Source organism: Labrus bergylta, chromosome 19 (assembly GCF_963930695.1).
Source record: "Labrus bergylta chromosome 19, fLabBer1.1, whole genome shotgun sequence".
Lineage (NCBI taxonomy): Eukaryota > Metazoa > Chordata > Actinopteri > Labriformes > Labridae > Labrus > Labrus bergylta.
In genome coordinates this window covers 16,454,954-16,472,035 of record NC_089213.1, presented here as the reverse complement: position 1 = coordinate 16,472,035, position 17,082 = coordinate 16,454,954, and the positions used below count along the sequence as shown (strand labels likewise).

At 41.2% G+C, this 17,082-nt stretch overlaps 1 protein-coding gene across 5 annotated transcripts; it reads left to right on the top strand.

Moving 5' to 3' along the window:
* Positions 1–229: 229 nt before the first annotated feature.
* On the top strand, positions 230–17,057 carry creb5a (cAMP responsive element binding protein 5a). Of its 5 annotated transcripts, none has more exons than XM_020641843.3 (11): positions 230–441; positions 2,855–2,921; positions 3,572–3,665; positions 5,678–5,787; positions 6,096–6,382; positions 9,509–9,635; positions 9,935–10,006; positions 13,444–13,812; positions 14,840–15,103; positions 15,187–15,295; positions 16,132–17,056. In XM_020641843.3, the coding sequence occupies exons 2-11, from the start codon at positions 2,868–2,870 to the stop codon at positions 16,293–16,295; spliced, it is 1,650 nt and encodes a 549-aa protein (XP_020497499.2). In that variant the 5' UTR covers positions 230–441; positions 2,855–2,867; the 3' UTR covers positions 16,296–17,056. The 5 variants fall into 5 exon arrangements, with proteins under 5 accessions (XP_020497499.2, XP_065804276.1, XP_029134716.2 ...); XM_065948204.1 differs by lacking the exon at positions 230–441 and adding an exon at positions 452–816 and having other exon boundaries at positions 16,138–17,057; XM_029278883.2 differs by lacking the exon at positions 230–441 and adding an exon at positions 452–816 and having other exon boundaries at positions 16,132–17,057.
* Positions 17,058–17,082: the final 25 nt, after the last annotated feature.

The following is a 17,082-nucleotide window of genomic DNA, read 5'->3' as shown; positions in this document are numbered from 1 at the left end:
TATTTGACGCATGTAGCCTAACTCGATGCAGACGCTGGGACGTCCCATTTCAGACAGACACAGTAGGGAGAGAAAGAGAGAGAGACAGAGAGAGAGAGGGGGGGGGCTATTTCATCCGCCCACCCTGCTGTGCCCCTCGTCCCGTCACGTTGCTACCGGTGTGTTTGACTTGACGTGACTGTCTGTCCGTCGGTTTGGATCCTCCACCATGTTACTGTCCCGTTCGGTCCGCCCCCCTCCCTCCCTACCGGCCGGTGTCGTAACCCCGCCCCCCTAGATCCCTCTCTCCGTACGGGACCGCAATGATTTAGAACTTCAGGAATCCCACGTGACGTCATCGGGCGGGTGATGTAATGCTTCTGTAAATAGAACGTATTGTAATCCCGCTCCAGTCCAACGTGGTTCCTCTCTGGAGCGCCGCTTGTCCCTCTCTACTTGAAGGTAAGCCTCCACGATTTGCTTTCATTCACAAAAAAACTTAAAACCACGCAGCAGGCGTACTCCTTACTCTTACGACTGTTTGTTGAATCTACCCCCCCTTTTTTGACGATTTTCAAATCATTTTTCAACGCTACTTTAAAGTTAACGGAGAGAAGTTTTTGGCTCACTGTCCCGGGTGAAGTCTCATCACTGCGTCTATTTGGGGGTGTGACAGCACTCTCCGTTACAGCTGTGCCGGGCTTGTTTATGAGTTGAACAGGTTGCTTTACGGAGCGGTAAGAGAAGACACACGCACACCGGCATTTCCATTTGACACATGCCGGTACCGACTGCCCGCTTGCCGGAGGACTTTGCCGGTCAGAACCGCTGCTCGATGTGAGTAGTTGGTATTCATTTAAGCTATCAAACATGCAACTTTGGAAAAGTAGCATAAAGTCTGCTCAATTCAAAAGGTCTCGATTGTAGATGTTTAACAAGTTCCTGTGACTTTTAAACTTGCGTGTAATAGGCTGTATTTCTATTTGTCTTTACCCTACATTAATGACAAGGGGGGAAGGAGGGGTATAAAGGCAACAACAACAACAAAAAAGTCGTTGCCCCGATTAAATAATTTTTCCTGTAACGCAAATACATTAATCCTTCTTGAATTGGCAACATGTTGTCTGCTCCCTTGTCGGATTTATGTATTAAGGGTGACGTCATTGTGCATTGATGTAACCACTCTGACAGAAGGTTTTTCTGAAAATGTGCTGAGTGTGCTCCTCTTGTACAAGTGCTGCTAAAAATGGGAAAAAAAGAGATTTAGTGCCAAATGCTGCTGAAGATTAAGCTGATTGGTCTTATTGATCTGGATCTTTTTGATCAAATCATGAAGTATTGCATTATGTAATATCATTGCTGCAGGGTATACAACATGACCTGCAGTTGTAAAACAAGAACGCCGTTAGTCTTTTTCCACTCTTTCGTTCAGTGTTGGTGTTGTTGTGGACACTGTTTCCTTATTCCGTTTTGTAACAAACACACACACACACATGCTGACACAAACCTATGAAGTCACCTCTACATGGCGGGGGTTGGAAAATGGGGGCAGAGGCAGGTTCAAACCTGTCGGGAGGAGCAGGCCCTCCCTGTGCCGCCTCCCTCCCTCATTCCTTCTCTCCTCAATTCATTGTGTCATCCTACTCTCTCTTTCTCACTGCCACTTGCCCTTTCCATTCCCCTCGCCATCCCCCTGTAATATCACCCCCCCCCCCCCCCCCCCCCCCAATCACACACACACATACTTTCCATTTCTTATGGAAGCATGTACTTTTGCCCTTTCTCTCTCCTCGCTCCTGTCTTTGGCCCTCACTCTTTCCCATAACATCAGGACCCACTTTACTGTATTCTCAGCGATTTCCGCTCACCCTAACTTTGAGAGCGTATGTGTTGTGTACCTGTGAAAAACTGTCAAACCCACTCCTCATCTCCCTCATATCTGCCTTTCACCACTTCTCGATAACTTCTTCCTGTGCTCTGGAGTCATCATTATGAAGGAGGATGAGAAAGTCGAGGAAGGATCTCATTGACCTTCGGGTCCTCTCGAGTGTTTGAGTCTTGTTTGGTGACAGTCAGCTGAGAGGAATGCCTCAGGTCAGAGAGTTGAAATCCTCTTCCTTTGGGCTCAGCGGAAAATAAAGGGCCTGAAGCAAGGACCCTTTGAAAAGTTATAATTACCCCCCCCCCATCACTCACTTAATATGCTCACTGAAGAGCTAAAAGGGTCAGGCAAGGGTTAAGTTATCACTGTGCTCTATGCTGTGTTTGTGTTGATATTTTTACCTGGTGGTTACCTCATCTTAGATATTCTTTCATCACACTGATGTTATCGGCTGATGCTGTGAAGCCTAATTGTAGGAGGGAGGAAACAATTACACTATATTTATCATTAAGCTTTATACAAACCAGGAAAAGTGTGATCATGATAATGTAAGACCTTGATACCCTTCGGATGCTTACATGTTATTAGGATTGTGTAATGACTAGTTAGGAAAAAACCCAGATGGATTGGGTGTATTACGGTTCTTGCACTAATAAAAACGACTGCTCCCACTGGCACCAAAGGGTTCACTTTCCTCCAGATAATGTTGCGTCTCATAGTGAAACATCCTTCTTCACAGGCCTCTATCTCATTACACAACGATTTGACAATACAGCCTTGATAATAGGAAGATAACTGTATCAGGCAAGCTTACAGTGTGATGTATCTGAAGGCATTGTGTCTGTGAAAACAAAAAATATAGAATGGAGAACTGAAGGCTTCCACTAAGTGAGATCATCGTACAGTAACTGAGAACTGAGGGAGAAGTTCCCTGCATGTGTTCAAACGAGGCGGCTGTGTAATATGTTGTTCTTGCTTCCCTCTGTTTCGCAGGCTTGTGTATGACATGAATGACAAACAGGACAGGCCTTATGTGTGCAGCGCTCACGGCTGCTCTCAGGTCAGTTGGGTGCAGAATCTGTGTGTGTTGCAATGTTACAGCTTTAAGGAAAATTCATTTTGCATGGAATAAATATTGAGTATAATTAAACTTCAATAAGGAATAAGATAATTTATTGCAAGATGTTTAATAAAATGCTTACATTAGGGGGGGAAAAGTTATTATTCATGAGTGTTATTTAAGGGAAAAGTGCCACCGAACACTATGTAGTTCACAAATGATAGAGAACACAGTGTATTTTTTGGGCTGATAGTAACAGGATTTTACAGATTTAAGATTTTATTCGTCGACTTGGAATGCTTTCAGGGCCTTGCTCAAAAGGCTAGTGGGCAATAAAGAATTATATATAGAAAAACAGTGGAAATACGAATTAGAAAAGGAAATACAAATCCCTAAATCTGAAATTATCAAATAGATTTTTTAAATATATGAGAAAAAGTTTTTATCAGAAAAATACTCTGCAATTATATTTGTCAGTTACTGCATTTAACAGCTGGATCAATAAGTATTCCAACATTTTCACCTGACTAACACCCTTATGACTGATAAGGGACGTCAGGTTCATTTCACTGAACATCTCATCTCATGTGTCACGTCGAACAGCTGCACTCGTCTCTTCATGTCTCTCTCACTCTGTCGCTGTGCTGTAGCGCTTCCAGTTAGAGGAGCACCTGATCATCCACAGACACAAGCATGAGATGACCCTCAAGTTCTCCTCCATCAAGGCAGATACAGCGTTTACAGGTGAGTGGACAAACCAACCTGTCACACCTGTTGCACTCTCTAAGTTTGCATGGAGATAATAATAATAATAATGTTTCTTTTCTTATCAGTCACTCAGTTGTGAGCGTGATGACTTCTTTCAGGGCTTTCAGCATGAAAAAGTGATGACTCCACGTTATACAGTATGAAATCAGATAAGCTCGATGCAGGCCTCCTTCCCTCAGATAGTCTGTACTGTGAAACAGAGCGCCTCCTGTTGCAACCTGTACAGTAAACTGCATCAGATTAGACCAAATATAATGAAAACAGCATCATTGAGGACCCCATTTTGATTTACAAACAGGAAGTGGGTGTAGATTTCAGCACAAACCACCCTTAATATATGAATGCTTTATTTAGATATTTGGCAAAGTAAGTGAGGAGTGCAGGAAGGATCAGGATACCAAAACACAGATTATCATATATTAGTTTTATTTCCCAAGTAACTAACAAATTGATTAAAAAACATTCACAATGTAACGTGCATCTACGACTACAAGTGTGTCTTAAAAGCTGGAACAAATGTTTACTACAATTTCATTGTCAAATTAATGATTAATTAAGGGGATATCTTCAGTTCGGATTTTTATTTTGTTTAAACCCAAAAGTTTTTCTTAAATACATAATACAATAGTTTCAAAACAATACATGTGCTTATGGCAATACAAAACAAAGCATCCAAAATAGGACATATATTAGGACAGTCAAGACAGCTGCAGAATACTGAGAAATAAGTTCATGGAAGGAATTAAACAACAAAAAAAAAAATGAACAAAGAAAAAGCAAAACAAAACAAATATACTTGAAAAAAATATTGATAAAGACACTTAAGATGGATAAGAGAGAACTGAAAAGGAGGTTTATGTGTTTGAATTTCCTTTATGAATGTGCTGATGGTTGTGTTGGTGTTGCTGTCTGAAAGGGGATTAGAGGAGGGTTTGGGTGGTGTTTAGGTTGTGGGGGCTTACGGGCTGCAGAAGGAGCATTAGGTGTTGTAGCTTCAATCATCTTTTTGTACACTGATCTAACAGACACTGATTGAATTTTCATGTAACTCTGTGATAAAGTTACATATAGTAAACTGGAAAAACTCCTGACCAAGTTAAAAAGTCTCCCTCTCCTTTCAAGGTTTAATTTTTCCCAGTAAATCAAAAAAGAAGGTCCTTCTGTCCAAAGAGCCGCCAACCCAAAGAGAATCTAATTTTTATGCAATATTGTGTCCCATGATAGTCTAAATGTCACTTAAGATGCTCTTTGCAATTTTAAAAAATGTCAACGAGGGAAAAATGTTCTGCAAAAACCACAATCTAAACCTCGGGAGCAGTGCACGCATCAAGGAATTACTGATGCTGTTGTTCTAAACTTCAATAGGATATTCAATAAAACAGATGAACTGTTATTTTAAAGTAAAAAAAGATTTTTTGGTCAGTTTCTTTAAATAAATGTTTCTTAATTTACTAATCATGTTGTATGTTACCGCTTTTTGTTTGTAAATGTCAAACAGCATTGTTGCAGCAATGCTTATAAAGGAGGTAGGATATGTACATAATGTCTCGAGCACCATCGTGATATCATGATACAGAATCATGTGACATGGTCTGTAAGCATAGAAACAGCTGTATCTGTAAACATAAACATAAGCCTGACATCTAACCTCTGCAGACACTCCTGCGCCTCCTCTCTCTCCCTCTTTCAGTGTTTGTGTCCCACAGCGTGTCACGTCTCCTGCAGGAAATCTCATGTCAAAACAAAGAGCATGGCTGACCTTTGACCCCCCCCCCCCCCCCCCTCTGCGTGTTTAGACGGCTCGTAGAGACAGACTGATGTTATCTCAGAGATAGACGGAGAGCATGGCTGAGAGGAGATTCAGTTCTGGGGACAGCTGATTTAGAGAGCTGAAAACAGAAGAGGCTATTGTGAAAAAAAGTTTTTTTTTTTTTTTTTAAATACTTGTCTCTCCTTTTTCTGAGTGTGTATTTGTGCAATGCTTCCAGATCAAACCCCAACACCAACAAGATTTCTGCAAAATTGTGAAGAGGTTGGTCTGTTCAAGGAAATCGAGGAGGAATTTCTTCAGGCAGAAGAAGAGGAGAAGAGCAAACAGGTATCAAACCAAACCGAAATAAGCAGAATAATTCTGATTCACAGCTGAGATCGAACTGAAAAAAACAGACAGCATGTATCATCACAATACTTTCTTTTGTTGTGATGGTGTTTGCTTGGCAGGCCTGTCACTTTAGCACTTTGAGTGACACTTTAAAAGCAGCCGGGGGCCCAATTAGACAACTGCAGATATCTGACCTGCTGCAAGGAAAGACACACCGGACGATCACATTCTTCCCTGTAAATAAAACAGAGACCATACACACACACACACACACTGATTTTCAATCCTGCTCCTTCTCCCCACAGACACTCTCTCACAATGGGCCATCTTGTATGACCCAGCAGCAGCAGCTCAAACCCCAGCTACAAATCCAGCAACCACATCCCCAGCCTCAGCACCCACCACTGCACCATCCTCAGACCCATCACCTGCGGCATCCCCAGCCTCATGGTCCCCTTATGAGCCCCAGCTGCAGCCTAGCTGCCCAGCAAGCTCTATCTTGCTCCCAGGCTCTGTCCTGCTCCTCAGCTCTGTCCTGCTCCCAGTCTGGATCTGTTATCACCCAGGCCCCTTCCACCCTAACACACTCAGGGTGAGTATGGTCATGGTACACACACACACACACACACACACACACACACACAGTTATATCTCCTGTTAATGCTGCCCTTTCTCCCTCTTTCTTCCTCTCCTGGTCTATATCTCCCCCATATTGTTTTGGACGTATTCAAACTCATATTCTCTGGCACAGTCTGGAACTTCACCCTGCATAATTTATCACTGCACTAATGAACTGTGAAAGGAGGGGGGGGAAAAAAAATCAAAGTTTTTAATTTACTGAGAGAACAAAGTCAGAGCAAAAAAAAAAATTGGAGAACTGCTACACAACACCCACTCAAATGCACCGACACCGCCCACTCTGTCCCTGTAATGCAGCCTCTGTTATGTCTGTTAGGAACCAGACTGGAGTCTTTCAGTGCCTGTGAAGCTTCCAGGCTCCCTGGTTATCACCCAGTTCAACACACAGATTAGACCAGTTCCTGTCTTTCATGTGAGCAGCTGTTCTTTCTCTAACAACACACTAATGATTTATGTCATCTGAACATCTTATGACACATACTGAGGGTTTAATGTAAATATTGAGCACCAGCTTCACTTCAACAACACTGTTTGATGAGAACAATATTTTTGTTTTTTGTTTCTGATTTTATTGGTTTTAGTTAGTTGCTGATAAAAAATATAATAATTAGAATTTGGCTTTCTTATCTGGAACTGATCTAAAATGTAGAACTGCAAAGGACAGCTGCATTTGGATCAGTATTTCTAGTTAAGCATTTATAAAATATGTTCATTTTTCATTAATTACATCCTAGAAACTAAAGGTTCCACATGCATATAATAGAATTTACTCATAAACTTTAGCTACTGTCAGGACTTTAACTTTCGCTTCCCTTCTCTTGTCTAATTTAATTCCAGTGGGACTTTTTTTTAAATGCATTTTAAATGTTTTCCCTGCTAATTCTACACTGTTGGCCTACTTAATTATTTTTTTTCCTGGAGCTTTCTTTTATTGTTTTTTTTCCTCTAGTCATAGTTATCACCTCATAAATGAACATGAGCAGCTGCATTCTTGCTTTTTAAGCCTTTTTCGGAGGGCAGACAGCAGACACAGACAGGAAATATGAGAGACGTACAACATGGTTTCTAGACAGAACTTTACTAATACATGGTCGATGCCTTAAAACCGTAACACCAACAGGATTCCTCACAGATTGTAGCACTGTTCTTTATACTTTGTTTAATAAAGAGGAATTCCAAACCTTTTTATTCTATATGCCTTCCTGCCAACCATCAACAGAACTATAACCGATCTCTGCTCAAATTACATACTGTTGATAAACAAAGACTCATATTTAATATATATAAGCTTATATCAATCCGGGTACCAAAAGTAAATCAGTGAAAGACTCATTTCAAACATCTGTCCATTAGCAGACAGGACCCTACAGGACAGTGCAGAAAGAGCTAGCTGTCTATTACTGTGAAGCAAATCAGTGCCAGCTTGCATGTTAGTCACTTAAACCAGCGAGGTGAACCACAGATCTTGTGTCTGACTGTTTCCCCTCATGTTTACCACTGGTTTCCATAGTGACCTAGTTTGAGATTGTCTGGCTTGTGGCCCAGTCGAACTGTTGTGGTTATCTTAGGAAATGCTGCTTTGGTGAGTCTGAACTTTGTTGTATGTTAACTGGGCCGCATACCCAAGATCCAGTGATGACATCATTGTCAATGACCTCAGCGCGGCCACGGAGGCCCACGCTGTCCCGCTGGCTGAGAGCCACAGCGGTTATGTCAGCACATGGCACCCTGGCTCCCCTATATCCCCTGCTGTGATGCCTCAGCTTCTCTCCTCCTTCTCAAGCTGTCACCATTTTCCATATTTCTCTTTTCTCTCACTTTCGTCACACATTCAAAGTTTCCATTTTCAAACGCCTCACACCTCTGTGTACACCTGTCTGCACACAAACAACTCTTCTCTGCCCAGATGCTGAGTGGTGGTTCAATCCATTTTTCTAAACTACATATTTCTCATTTTTCAATTTTGGTTGGTAGCTTTGTAGAAAATGATGGTTTATTATGCCCCCCCCCCCCCCCTCCCCCCCCCCCCCTCCCACCACCACCACCCATTTTGTTTCTGTACAGTTTTACCTGAGAGATTTCTTATAAGGCAGTCCCAGATCTAGCCAACACCAAATGGCCCAAAAAGAACCCAACATTTCTAGTCCACTTTTTCAATTCCACTTTTAATTCATTTAAATTTAGAAATGCACACAGCTGGATACCTGCATGTGGCCAACAGTTAACACTTAAATTCAGGGTTGGCCTTTTAATTTACTTCAATTGAAATATTTTGTTTTATTAAACGTGTTAGAGTTCACGCAGAAAAACAAAGGTGAAGCATTTAGTCCAAGCCTCAGGCACCAGGCTTCAGCAATTTAATAAAGGCAAAGCATAAAACGGCTTTATGATTCTATTTTTAACACCTATTTAGTCACATTTGTTTGATTTGTTTAAAATCAACTTGAATAACATGATATGTTTTACTTCTTCTAGGTGCATTTAGTTCATTATAAGCTATTTATAAGGACTAATACATCCTGCCTTAAATATGAACCTATTTTGGAGGAGCTGAATATAAATCAAAACCCCAGATAATGTCAAAACACCCAAAGTGTTGCTCAGTTAATAAACCAAAAAAGTTGCTAATCTTAAGTGAAAACAAGCAAAACTGCATACATTTCAACACAGTGGAGAGAAATAGTATGTTGTTATGGAAACAAGTCATTTCAGAAACAAATCCTGGTTATTCTGGGTAATCTGAAGAACAATAGTTATCATAGGACATATTTTTCAGTAGAAAGTTTTTCTTTTGAAAACTGCTGGCAGTGACGTTGGTGGATTACCCAGGGTTACTGGAACGTTGTTTCTGAAAACACACAGGCCTTCAAATATAATTTCTCAATGTTTTGAACATTTTTATCTCCACATTGACCTTTTTTTTTTTCCAAACATGTTAAATCTGTCTTGATCTCACCTCCATCTGCTTTTAAGTCCCGGCTATAAATGTTTCAACTTGCAACTCACTCTGAACCCAGACTAGTGAAACTTTAGCTGTCTGGTATGACCCGTTCCTCTCTCTCCCTTTGGTTGACCACAGACCAGTTCCCGGGCCGCTGTCCTCCCTCCTCCACATGAGGAACAGACACAGACAACCGCTGCCGGCCTCCTTACCTGGCACCCTGCCAGACCCTGCCATGCAAGGGGCATCTGCTCAGCACATGCCTGTAAGTAGAGGAGACTTGGTTTCTCACACATACACATTTGCATTCATGTTTGCATCATGATTTATAGATTACAGGCTGTAGGGGCCAAAGTGGTCAAGATCCCCCGAGTTAGAAATATTCATTGGAGACAGAAAAATTCACTTCACTCTTCCGGATGAATTAATCAAAAGATCCAAAATAATCCTAATGGATGTGACCTGAAGGAAAACTCTTTATCCTTGAGGTTATGTTTGTGCTGAAGCTTTTTCTTGTTCAAGTTGAAAGGTTATTTTTGTGTCACATATTTTTCCCATCTTCAGATAGAGAAGCAGATGTCGTGTTTAATGGGTATACCAGGTCCTGTACATAACCCCACCTGCTCCTCGCCTCAGGTACTGACCGGTCAGCTTTAAGCACTCATATTTACTTCCTGTCTCCGTGCTCTTTTCCTTCTCTCTATGGGAATAAAACACTGGTGGATTAAAAAAAAAAAACTGATACAATCCCTTCACTTCAGACTAAAGTTGATAATGATGTTCCCGGCATTAAAGTATTACTTTGCACTTTGAGAAATACACTTTTTTTCATTCTGGCAGAAAGGTTGATTGTGAAGATTTATATCAATATCATATTTGTACCACAAATATGAACATGAAACCATAGACTGTATAAAACATGAATGTAGCATCAGTGAGACAATATACAAGCACACACGTTTAGCTTGTCTAGCTTGTCTAGCTCGTCATCTAGCTAACATATTTCAAACAATAAAAACAACAAGAACGAAGCTGACAGTTTAAAGTCAGTAACACAATTAGCTAAAGTGAAGCCCGACCTCCTGGCAAACAGCTTTAACTTGCTAGCCTGTCTGTGAAATTAGCCTTAAAAACAAAAACTGTAATGTGGGGAGTTATCCCCTCCCTACTTTTTGGCTGGGAGCAGTGACTTCTTTGGATCTGATAAAAGTCTGACAACAGCTAACAGGCAAAAATTGTTAAGCGCAAATAGTTGTTTAGAATATAATTTTTGCTGCAGTTTTAGGGCAAATTAATCACACAATAAAACATATAAGTTCATTTGTGAGCTTTTGATATGCTTGATATTATGTTTTGACAGTGCAGTTTCCAGACTTCCAATGTTGATGCTAAGCTAAGCTAATAAAAATCAAACTACCTCTTTCTACTTTTTTTTTATTTTTATTTTTTACAATTTCATTACACTCATCTTTACTTAAAGATTAAAGCCACAAAACAAACTCTTTGGTCCTGCTCAGGATGGCCAGGAAACAGTGTGTAACTCTACACTTTAGAACAAACACACACTCACACGCAAACACACCCAGGTCCGCACCACAGGGCGACAAGCTACACACTATTTCTGGCTATCCTGGATGTTTTTATTTTCCCTTGTGTCAACATGCTTTTGATTTCTTGCGTTCTAAATTTTACATGTCCTCTACCTAGGTGCGTGTAGTATAAATTGTTAAAAATGTGGGCTATCAAAAGCAGCTAGAAAGGGAAAACTGTGAAATAGCCCTGCATACACACCAACACACACTCAAACACGCACAGGTTATGACTTCATGTGCAGAGCTTGTATATAGAGCAGCGAATGAAAAGTGGTTTCAGGTTTCAGAGCCGCTCAGGTCGCAGGTTCAAATCTCTCTCTCTTCTTCTCGTTTGAATGCACAGCCACAATAACTTACTCTTCAGACCCATTTCATTCAAATCCATTGTCATTTCATGTCAGCAAGTGTTGTGATTTTGCATGTCTGAGGTGTGAAACAGTACTCTGCTTCTGTAAAACCACAGGAAAAGTATTAACATGCCTCTGTTGTATAGTAACTCCACACTCAGGCCGAGTGGAAAAGTAAACGTTTGACAAGTGGATCACTGTTTCACGTACAGTTGTGCGTCTTCATTCACTGATCCCTCCAGACAGAAATATCAACGTAGTGTGTCATACAGTCTAAGGAGATCCATGATGTAATGGTGTCAGGGTGTTTCTATGTAGTAAACAGAGCTGAAACACTCGTGTCCCGTCCTGTTCGGTGTGTGTGTGAGGCTGTGCGTGCGTGTTTGACTGGCAGTCTGGCTGGCTGGTTAAGCTGGCACAGCTCAACTCTGTGACCTCATCCTTGGCACCCGCTAAATGTGCTCCCTTTTCTCATTGCTGAATGGTTGAAGGGGGAAAAAGACTGCCTCTTCTCTTAAAGAAATATTGTGTAACAGGGAGCAGATAGCATTAAAGCTAGGGAGGAGGAGTGGGGGGGGGGGGGGGGTGATGTCATGCTCTAAACATGACCTCCTCCTCTCCTGCTTTCTCTGCTGAGTGTAGGAGAAAGGTGAGATGAGTTTTAATTTAGCTCTTACAGTGTGTTTAGTCAGATGATACATGGGAATGATAAAGTGTGAAGGTATCAAGCTGCAGACGGCAGCATTCACTGGAACACATTAACCTACATATCCACAGTCAGAGTCACAGTTGTTGATAATTAGGAGAAATGGCGATGATGCACTAAGTGTGGGAGTGTAACTGAGAGCGGTTATCATTTTGATTTTGACGCAGAGGTGCGCTACTGTGGGAACTCGGGCTTGTATGACCTGAGGTGGCCTGTAGGTTAGGAGCTTATCTGCTACTCTTACAAATTTAGCTTGTGTAAAGGGGTCAAACACACCCCACCCTGTATGAGGGAGATGGAAAAATGTGTATGTACAATCACCTGCCCATTTATAAATATTTTTTTTTATTTAAACATAAAAGTAAAAAACTAGTTTGAATATCCTGTGGTGAATACAGTGACAGTAATAGGCAACATGTAACTTAAATCGTTTGGGAAAAAAATGACACTTTTAATTGATGTTTCATGTCAACATTAAGGGCTTGTTGCTTTTTACATTTTATTAACAAGGGGTTAAATAATTTAAAGTAAGTCAGATATAATAAGGTGCTCATATAGCATAAAAAACATTAGAAAAGTATAATCAGGGCAGAGAAAGAAAGAATGTGTTGGTCCATACAGTGGTTAAGTATCGCAGTCTGAGTAGGCCTGCGTGGTATGATACAAATGTTTACAATGTGCAAAATCAAAATTCAATACTGCTATAACAAAATGACTTACAGTTCTTTTCTTTGTACTTTTCTTCATGTTTCATACAATATCTGTGATTGCCACACGTCTATTTTCTCATTTAATTGGCACCAGTTAATCTTAAGTGTCTGATAAATTGTGCTTCAGCTGACTACCTCAAAGATGTATAAAAGTATTGCCATTATACCCAGGCCTCCATCCAATGGGGTAAAAAGTACACATGCTGAGTGAGAAAGTATTTCTTGTATACAAAGATTTTTTGTTCTCATGTATTGCCAAATACTTAAATTGTGACAATGATGAAAATGTGATTCCACAATCTTAAATCAGAGTAAAAGTCAGTAGTTTCAAAGAACTCAACTCCAAATCCATCTTATAATTCAAATGTTTAAATTATTTCTGTATTTTTTTTAACAGCTTAAATTAACTTGCAATGCACATAAGTCGTGAAGTAACTTGTGATAACGCTCCAAAGGAAATGCGATTTAGATGAGAGGATGTCAAAAGAAAATGTTTTATCCTTCTTTAAGACTTGATGTGAACAACTCTTTGTCTCTGTGAAAATAGAACTGGCTCACAGCAATTACAATTCTCCAATAGAACTTTTTTTTTAAGTTGATAGATACTTTAAAGTGTAAAAGGTTCTCTTCATTTATTGGATTTTTGTTCAACTTAAAATGCTCTGCACAGTGCATCACGTTCACCTCCGTTTTTTTTCTTTTCTTCATTTCCTCTCAGAGATCCAAACAGACACTGGGGCATCATTTCCAACAGCACCACCCAGGAATGGTCAGCGTCAACAACCCTGCGACATCCATGGGCCACATGATGGATATGATGACACAACGTCATCAGGCCCCTCCGCTACAACACCACCACCATCCTTCGCCTTCCCATCATCACCATCATCATCAGGCACAGCTTCCAACCCAACACATCCCGTACCAACCGCGATGCCATGCTCCATCTCCGCAGCATCTAGGAAGCCCCCACAGGCACCAGCTTCACCAGTCAGTGAATGTACCACACGCTCAGGCTCACCAATCACCTCCTCCCCATATGCATCAGGGTTCGCCTCCTGCACCTCCTCTGACTGTTCCCCCACAGGTACGATGCACTAAAATGATCATTAATCACCATGTATTCTGATCGGACAAGAGAGCATTCCATGAGTGTAGTTATAGAGTACATCAGCTGTATCTGTTGGCTAAATGTATTGCTCCATATCAGATGTTCTGGGTACCTGGTATCTCTGAAAGATGCCATCAAACTAATTGTCAATAGATTAGTTTATTAGTTGTTGCAAAGAAATGGTAACATAACAGACACATGTTCATGATACAGATTAGGAGGTCTGCATTAGCCTCTGGCAACAGTTCATTTCCAATCACGTTTTGGAACTAGTTGACTGGTGTTGAATTAATGATTAAAGGGGACATATTATGAAAAATCCACTTTGACAGTGTTTTTGAACATATATTTGGGTAACCTGAGTGTCTACTGACCCACAAAATGTGAAATAAATCCATCCGGTCCTTTGTTTGTAGTCTGGATAGGTCTTACAACGCGGAGAAAAATGCTCTGTTTCAAATTTGCTCAACTTGTGATGTCACAAGTTGGATTCTGGTCAAAAAATACACAACCCCCCTCCCCTGATATCTCCACCCATGGACTCCATCCCTAGCCTAGAGCAAAACTTTTGCACAGGTCTGCCATTTCTATTGAGGCATGAGGAGTGATATCTACCGGGAAAACTCAGAGGGGTCTCATTGCATTTAAAGAGACACACACACCAAAACGAAGCGTTCTGAGAGAGCTGGTTTATACAGGGTCGCAAACCTTCTCTGGTGCTTGATTCATGTTATACTTTGACCATCCTTGTACAGCACAGATGTTTCATTTAGACCACAGGGGACGGTTTGAAAAAGTGGAAAAGGGCTATAATATGTCCTCTTTAATACAAATTGTAAAAAAATAAATAAACAATATCGTGCCTATGGTCTTACTATTGTACCAAATAATAGCATGGCTGTAATTATCCATGCTAATGAGGTGTAACAGCATTTCCTCTTGAGTAATATTAATGACACAATACCTTCAGTTGGCTTTAAAAATTTTTTGATCTGTTTTGCAGTTATCACCAGTTGCCCAGCAGATGCAACACTCACAGTCACCCCAATCCCAGCATGCAGTGCAGGTTGGTGGTAGCTGCAGCGGAGGAGTAGGAGGCGGTAACCGTCGCAGGAGGACAACAGAGCAAGACCCTGATGAGCGCCGACAGAAGTTTCTGGAACGTAACCGGGCTGCAGCCACACGCTGCCGACAGAAAAGGAAAGTGTGGGTGTCCTCTCTGGAAAAGAAAGCCGAGGAGTTGACGCACACAAACCTGCAGCTACAGGTGAGACACGCTCTAACAGGTATACACACGCAACCACTATCTACACCGGGAGGATACTTAAGTGATTCTCTGTTTGTTTCCAGAATGAGGTCACGTCGCTGCGGTCGGAGGTGGGTCAACTGAAGCAGATTCTGCTCACACACAAGGACTGTCCCGTCACCGCCCGGCAGAGGGAGGCGCAGGGGTTTCCCAGTGAGTAAAACTCTCTACCCTGCACCCCCCCCCCCCCCCTCCCCCTAGAAACCTCACCAGCTTTTACCAGATGCCTGACACCGCCTTACACCTTGTACATGCTCACAAGGGAGTCTGCCATGGTTGAATTTTGTCTTGTTATGAAAAAAAAAAACCTCCTCAGCAACACAAGAACCCTGAGCTCCTTCTTAAAAAGTGAAACTAAGCAGCACTTAGAGTAAAAACTCAGCTTCTGACCCAACACTCACCAATGATTGGTACATGCACTTTTATTCCTGTGGAGAGCCAAACAGGGGGAAAGCACTGCACTCTTGACTCTCGTTTTAAAGGATCAGCTTTTTCATTATCACTTTCATGCTCATTTGATGAACCGGACCTTGATGGTATTTGAAATAATCTGGAGTGCAATGCAGTATTCTGGGAATGGCTGTTTTGCCTTGCATGACGCTAGCTTGCAACAAAATTCCGATCATGCACATCTTGCACACCAGTCAGGTTAAGGTTAATGTTCAACACTAACTGGACCTGCATGTGACCTATGATGAAAGAAATTGAGAAAATACTGCACCTTTTGTCTTCAGTGAGGGTAGCCATTATGTTTTAAGTGTTAAGAACGCTTCAGAGAGCAAAGGACGGATGCAATACTGGCCGTGTGTTATATTCCTATATGTCTAATGTTGTCTTTCTACCTGTATTTGTTAAAATAAAAGAGATATTTTCCTTAAATCTAGTGGCTTTTCATTCATTTGCATACTTGTTGTGCTCACAATGCACAAATCACAGAACGGAGAAACCACACTGGATTGACTGTGATTGACAGCTGTCTCTGTGTCCAGCTGCAGGGGTGAGCCCAGGAGGAAGTCCCACCCCTGTAGGTCCTGGGTCTCATCTGCAGGCCATCCAACACAACAGCATCTCCACCTCCTCGACACGGGGCACGACCTCCAGCTGGGACACCAACCTGCAACATACAGAGGAGGGGGAGGGTCTGGAAGTGTGAATCGCATTAGACTTGATGATCTATCTGTCATAACTACACCTTAGTCTCACTTGGATGTGGATCCATGTCTCTGTCCATTAAATACAGAAATACCACTAACTAATACAAAATCCATAACTGGTCAAAAGCAGCCTTTTCTGCAAGCCTGTGATGGTAACGACTGGGTAATCCTGTGTTTATTCAGAAAATATCACTCTGTTTAAATCAATTTCACCCTCGCCTTCTACACACTGACATTGCACAAACACAATCCTTTCAGTATATTTTGCTTCTATACTTTGCACTAATTTAAAAATCAAAGCTCATGTATTGGTTTTATATTTGCAACTAAGCTTATGCAATTGCACACCCTATGCCTTCTCTGTGACGCAGAGGTAGCTTATCAAAACTTTGTATTTTTCTACAAGTATTCAAAGGACAAAAAAATGTTTTATTTAGATTTCAAACCCAGGTTCGTCTCAGAAAGCCATTTCAGAAAATGATTGTATAGAATTTCCCCACAAGCACTTCTTTTAAAAACTACCCTGAGAAGGTAAATAGCTTAACATTTTACCTCACGTCTCAGTCCCTGTCAGTTGATAAAATAAACCTTGTTTTCTGGTATTGTTTTCTTAATGTCTGTTTCAAGTAGTTTTGATGAAATTAAGTAGTTTTATTTTGAAATTGTTACATTTATTTTGACACGCTAGCTATGAATGTTCATACAGTATGGTCTAGTCTGCCATCTAGTGACTGCTCCTGTTATTGGACGTTGACTATAATGGAGTGGTTAGCACACAGGATTAGA

Excerpts from the sequence above, each read along its gene's own strand:
- creb5a (XM_029278883.2), top strand. The coding sequence starts at position 758 with ATGCCGGTACCGACTGCCCGCTTGCCGGAGGACTTTGCCGGTCAGAAC. Across the intron at positions 3,666-5,677 it reads GGCAGATACAGCGTTTACAG|ATCAAACCCCAACACCAACA; the intron begins GTGAGTGGACAA and ends CAATGCTTCCAG. Across the intron at positions 10,007-13,443 it reads CCACCTGCTCCTCGCCTCAG|AGATCCAAACAGACACTGGG; the intron begins GTACTGACCGGT and ends ATTTCCTCTCAG.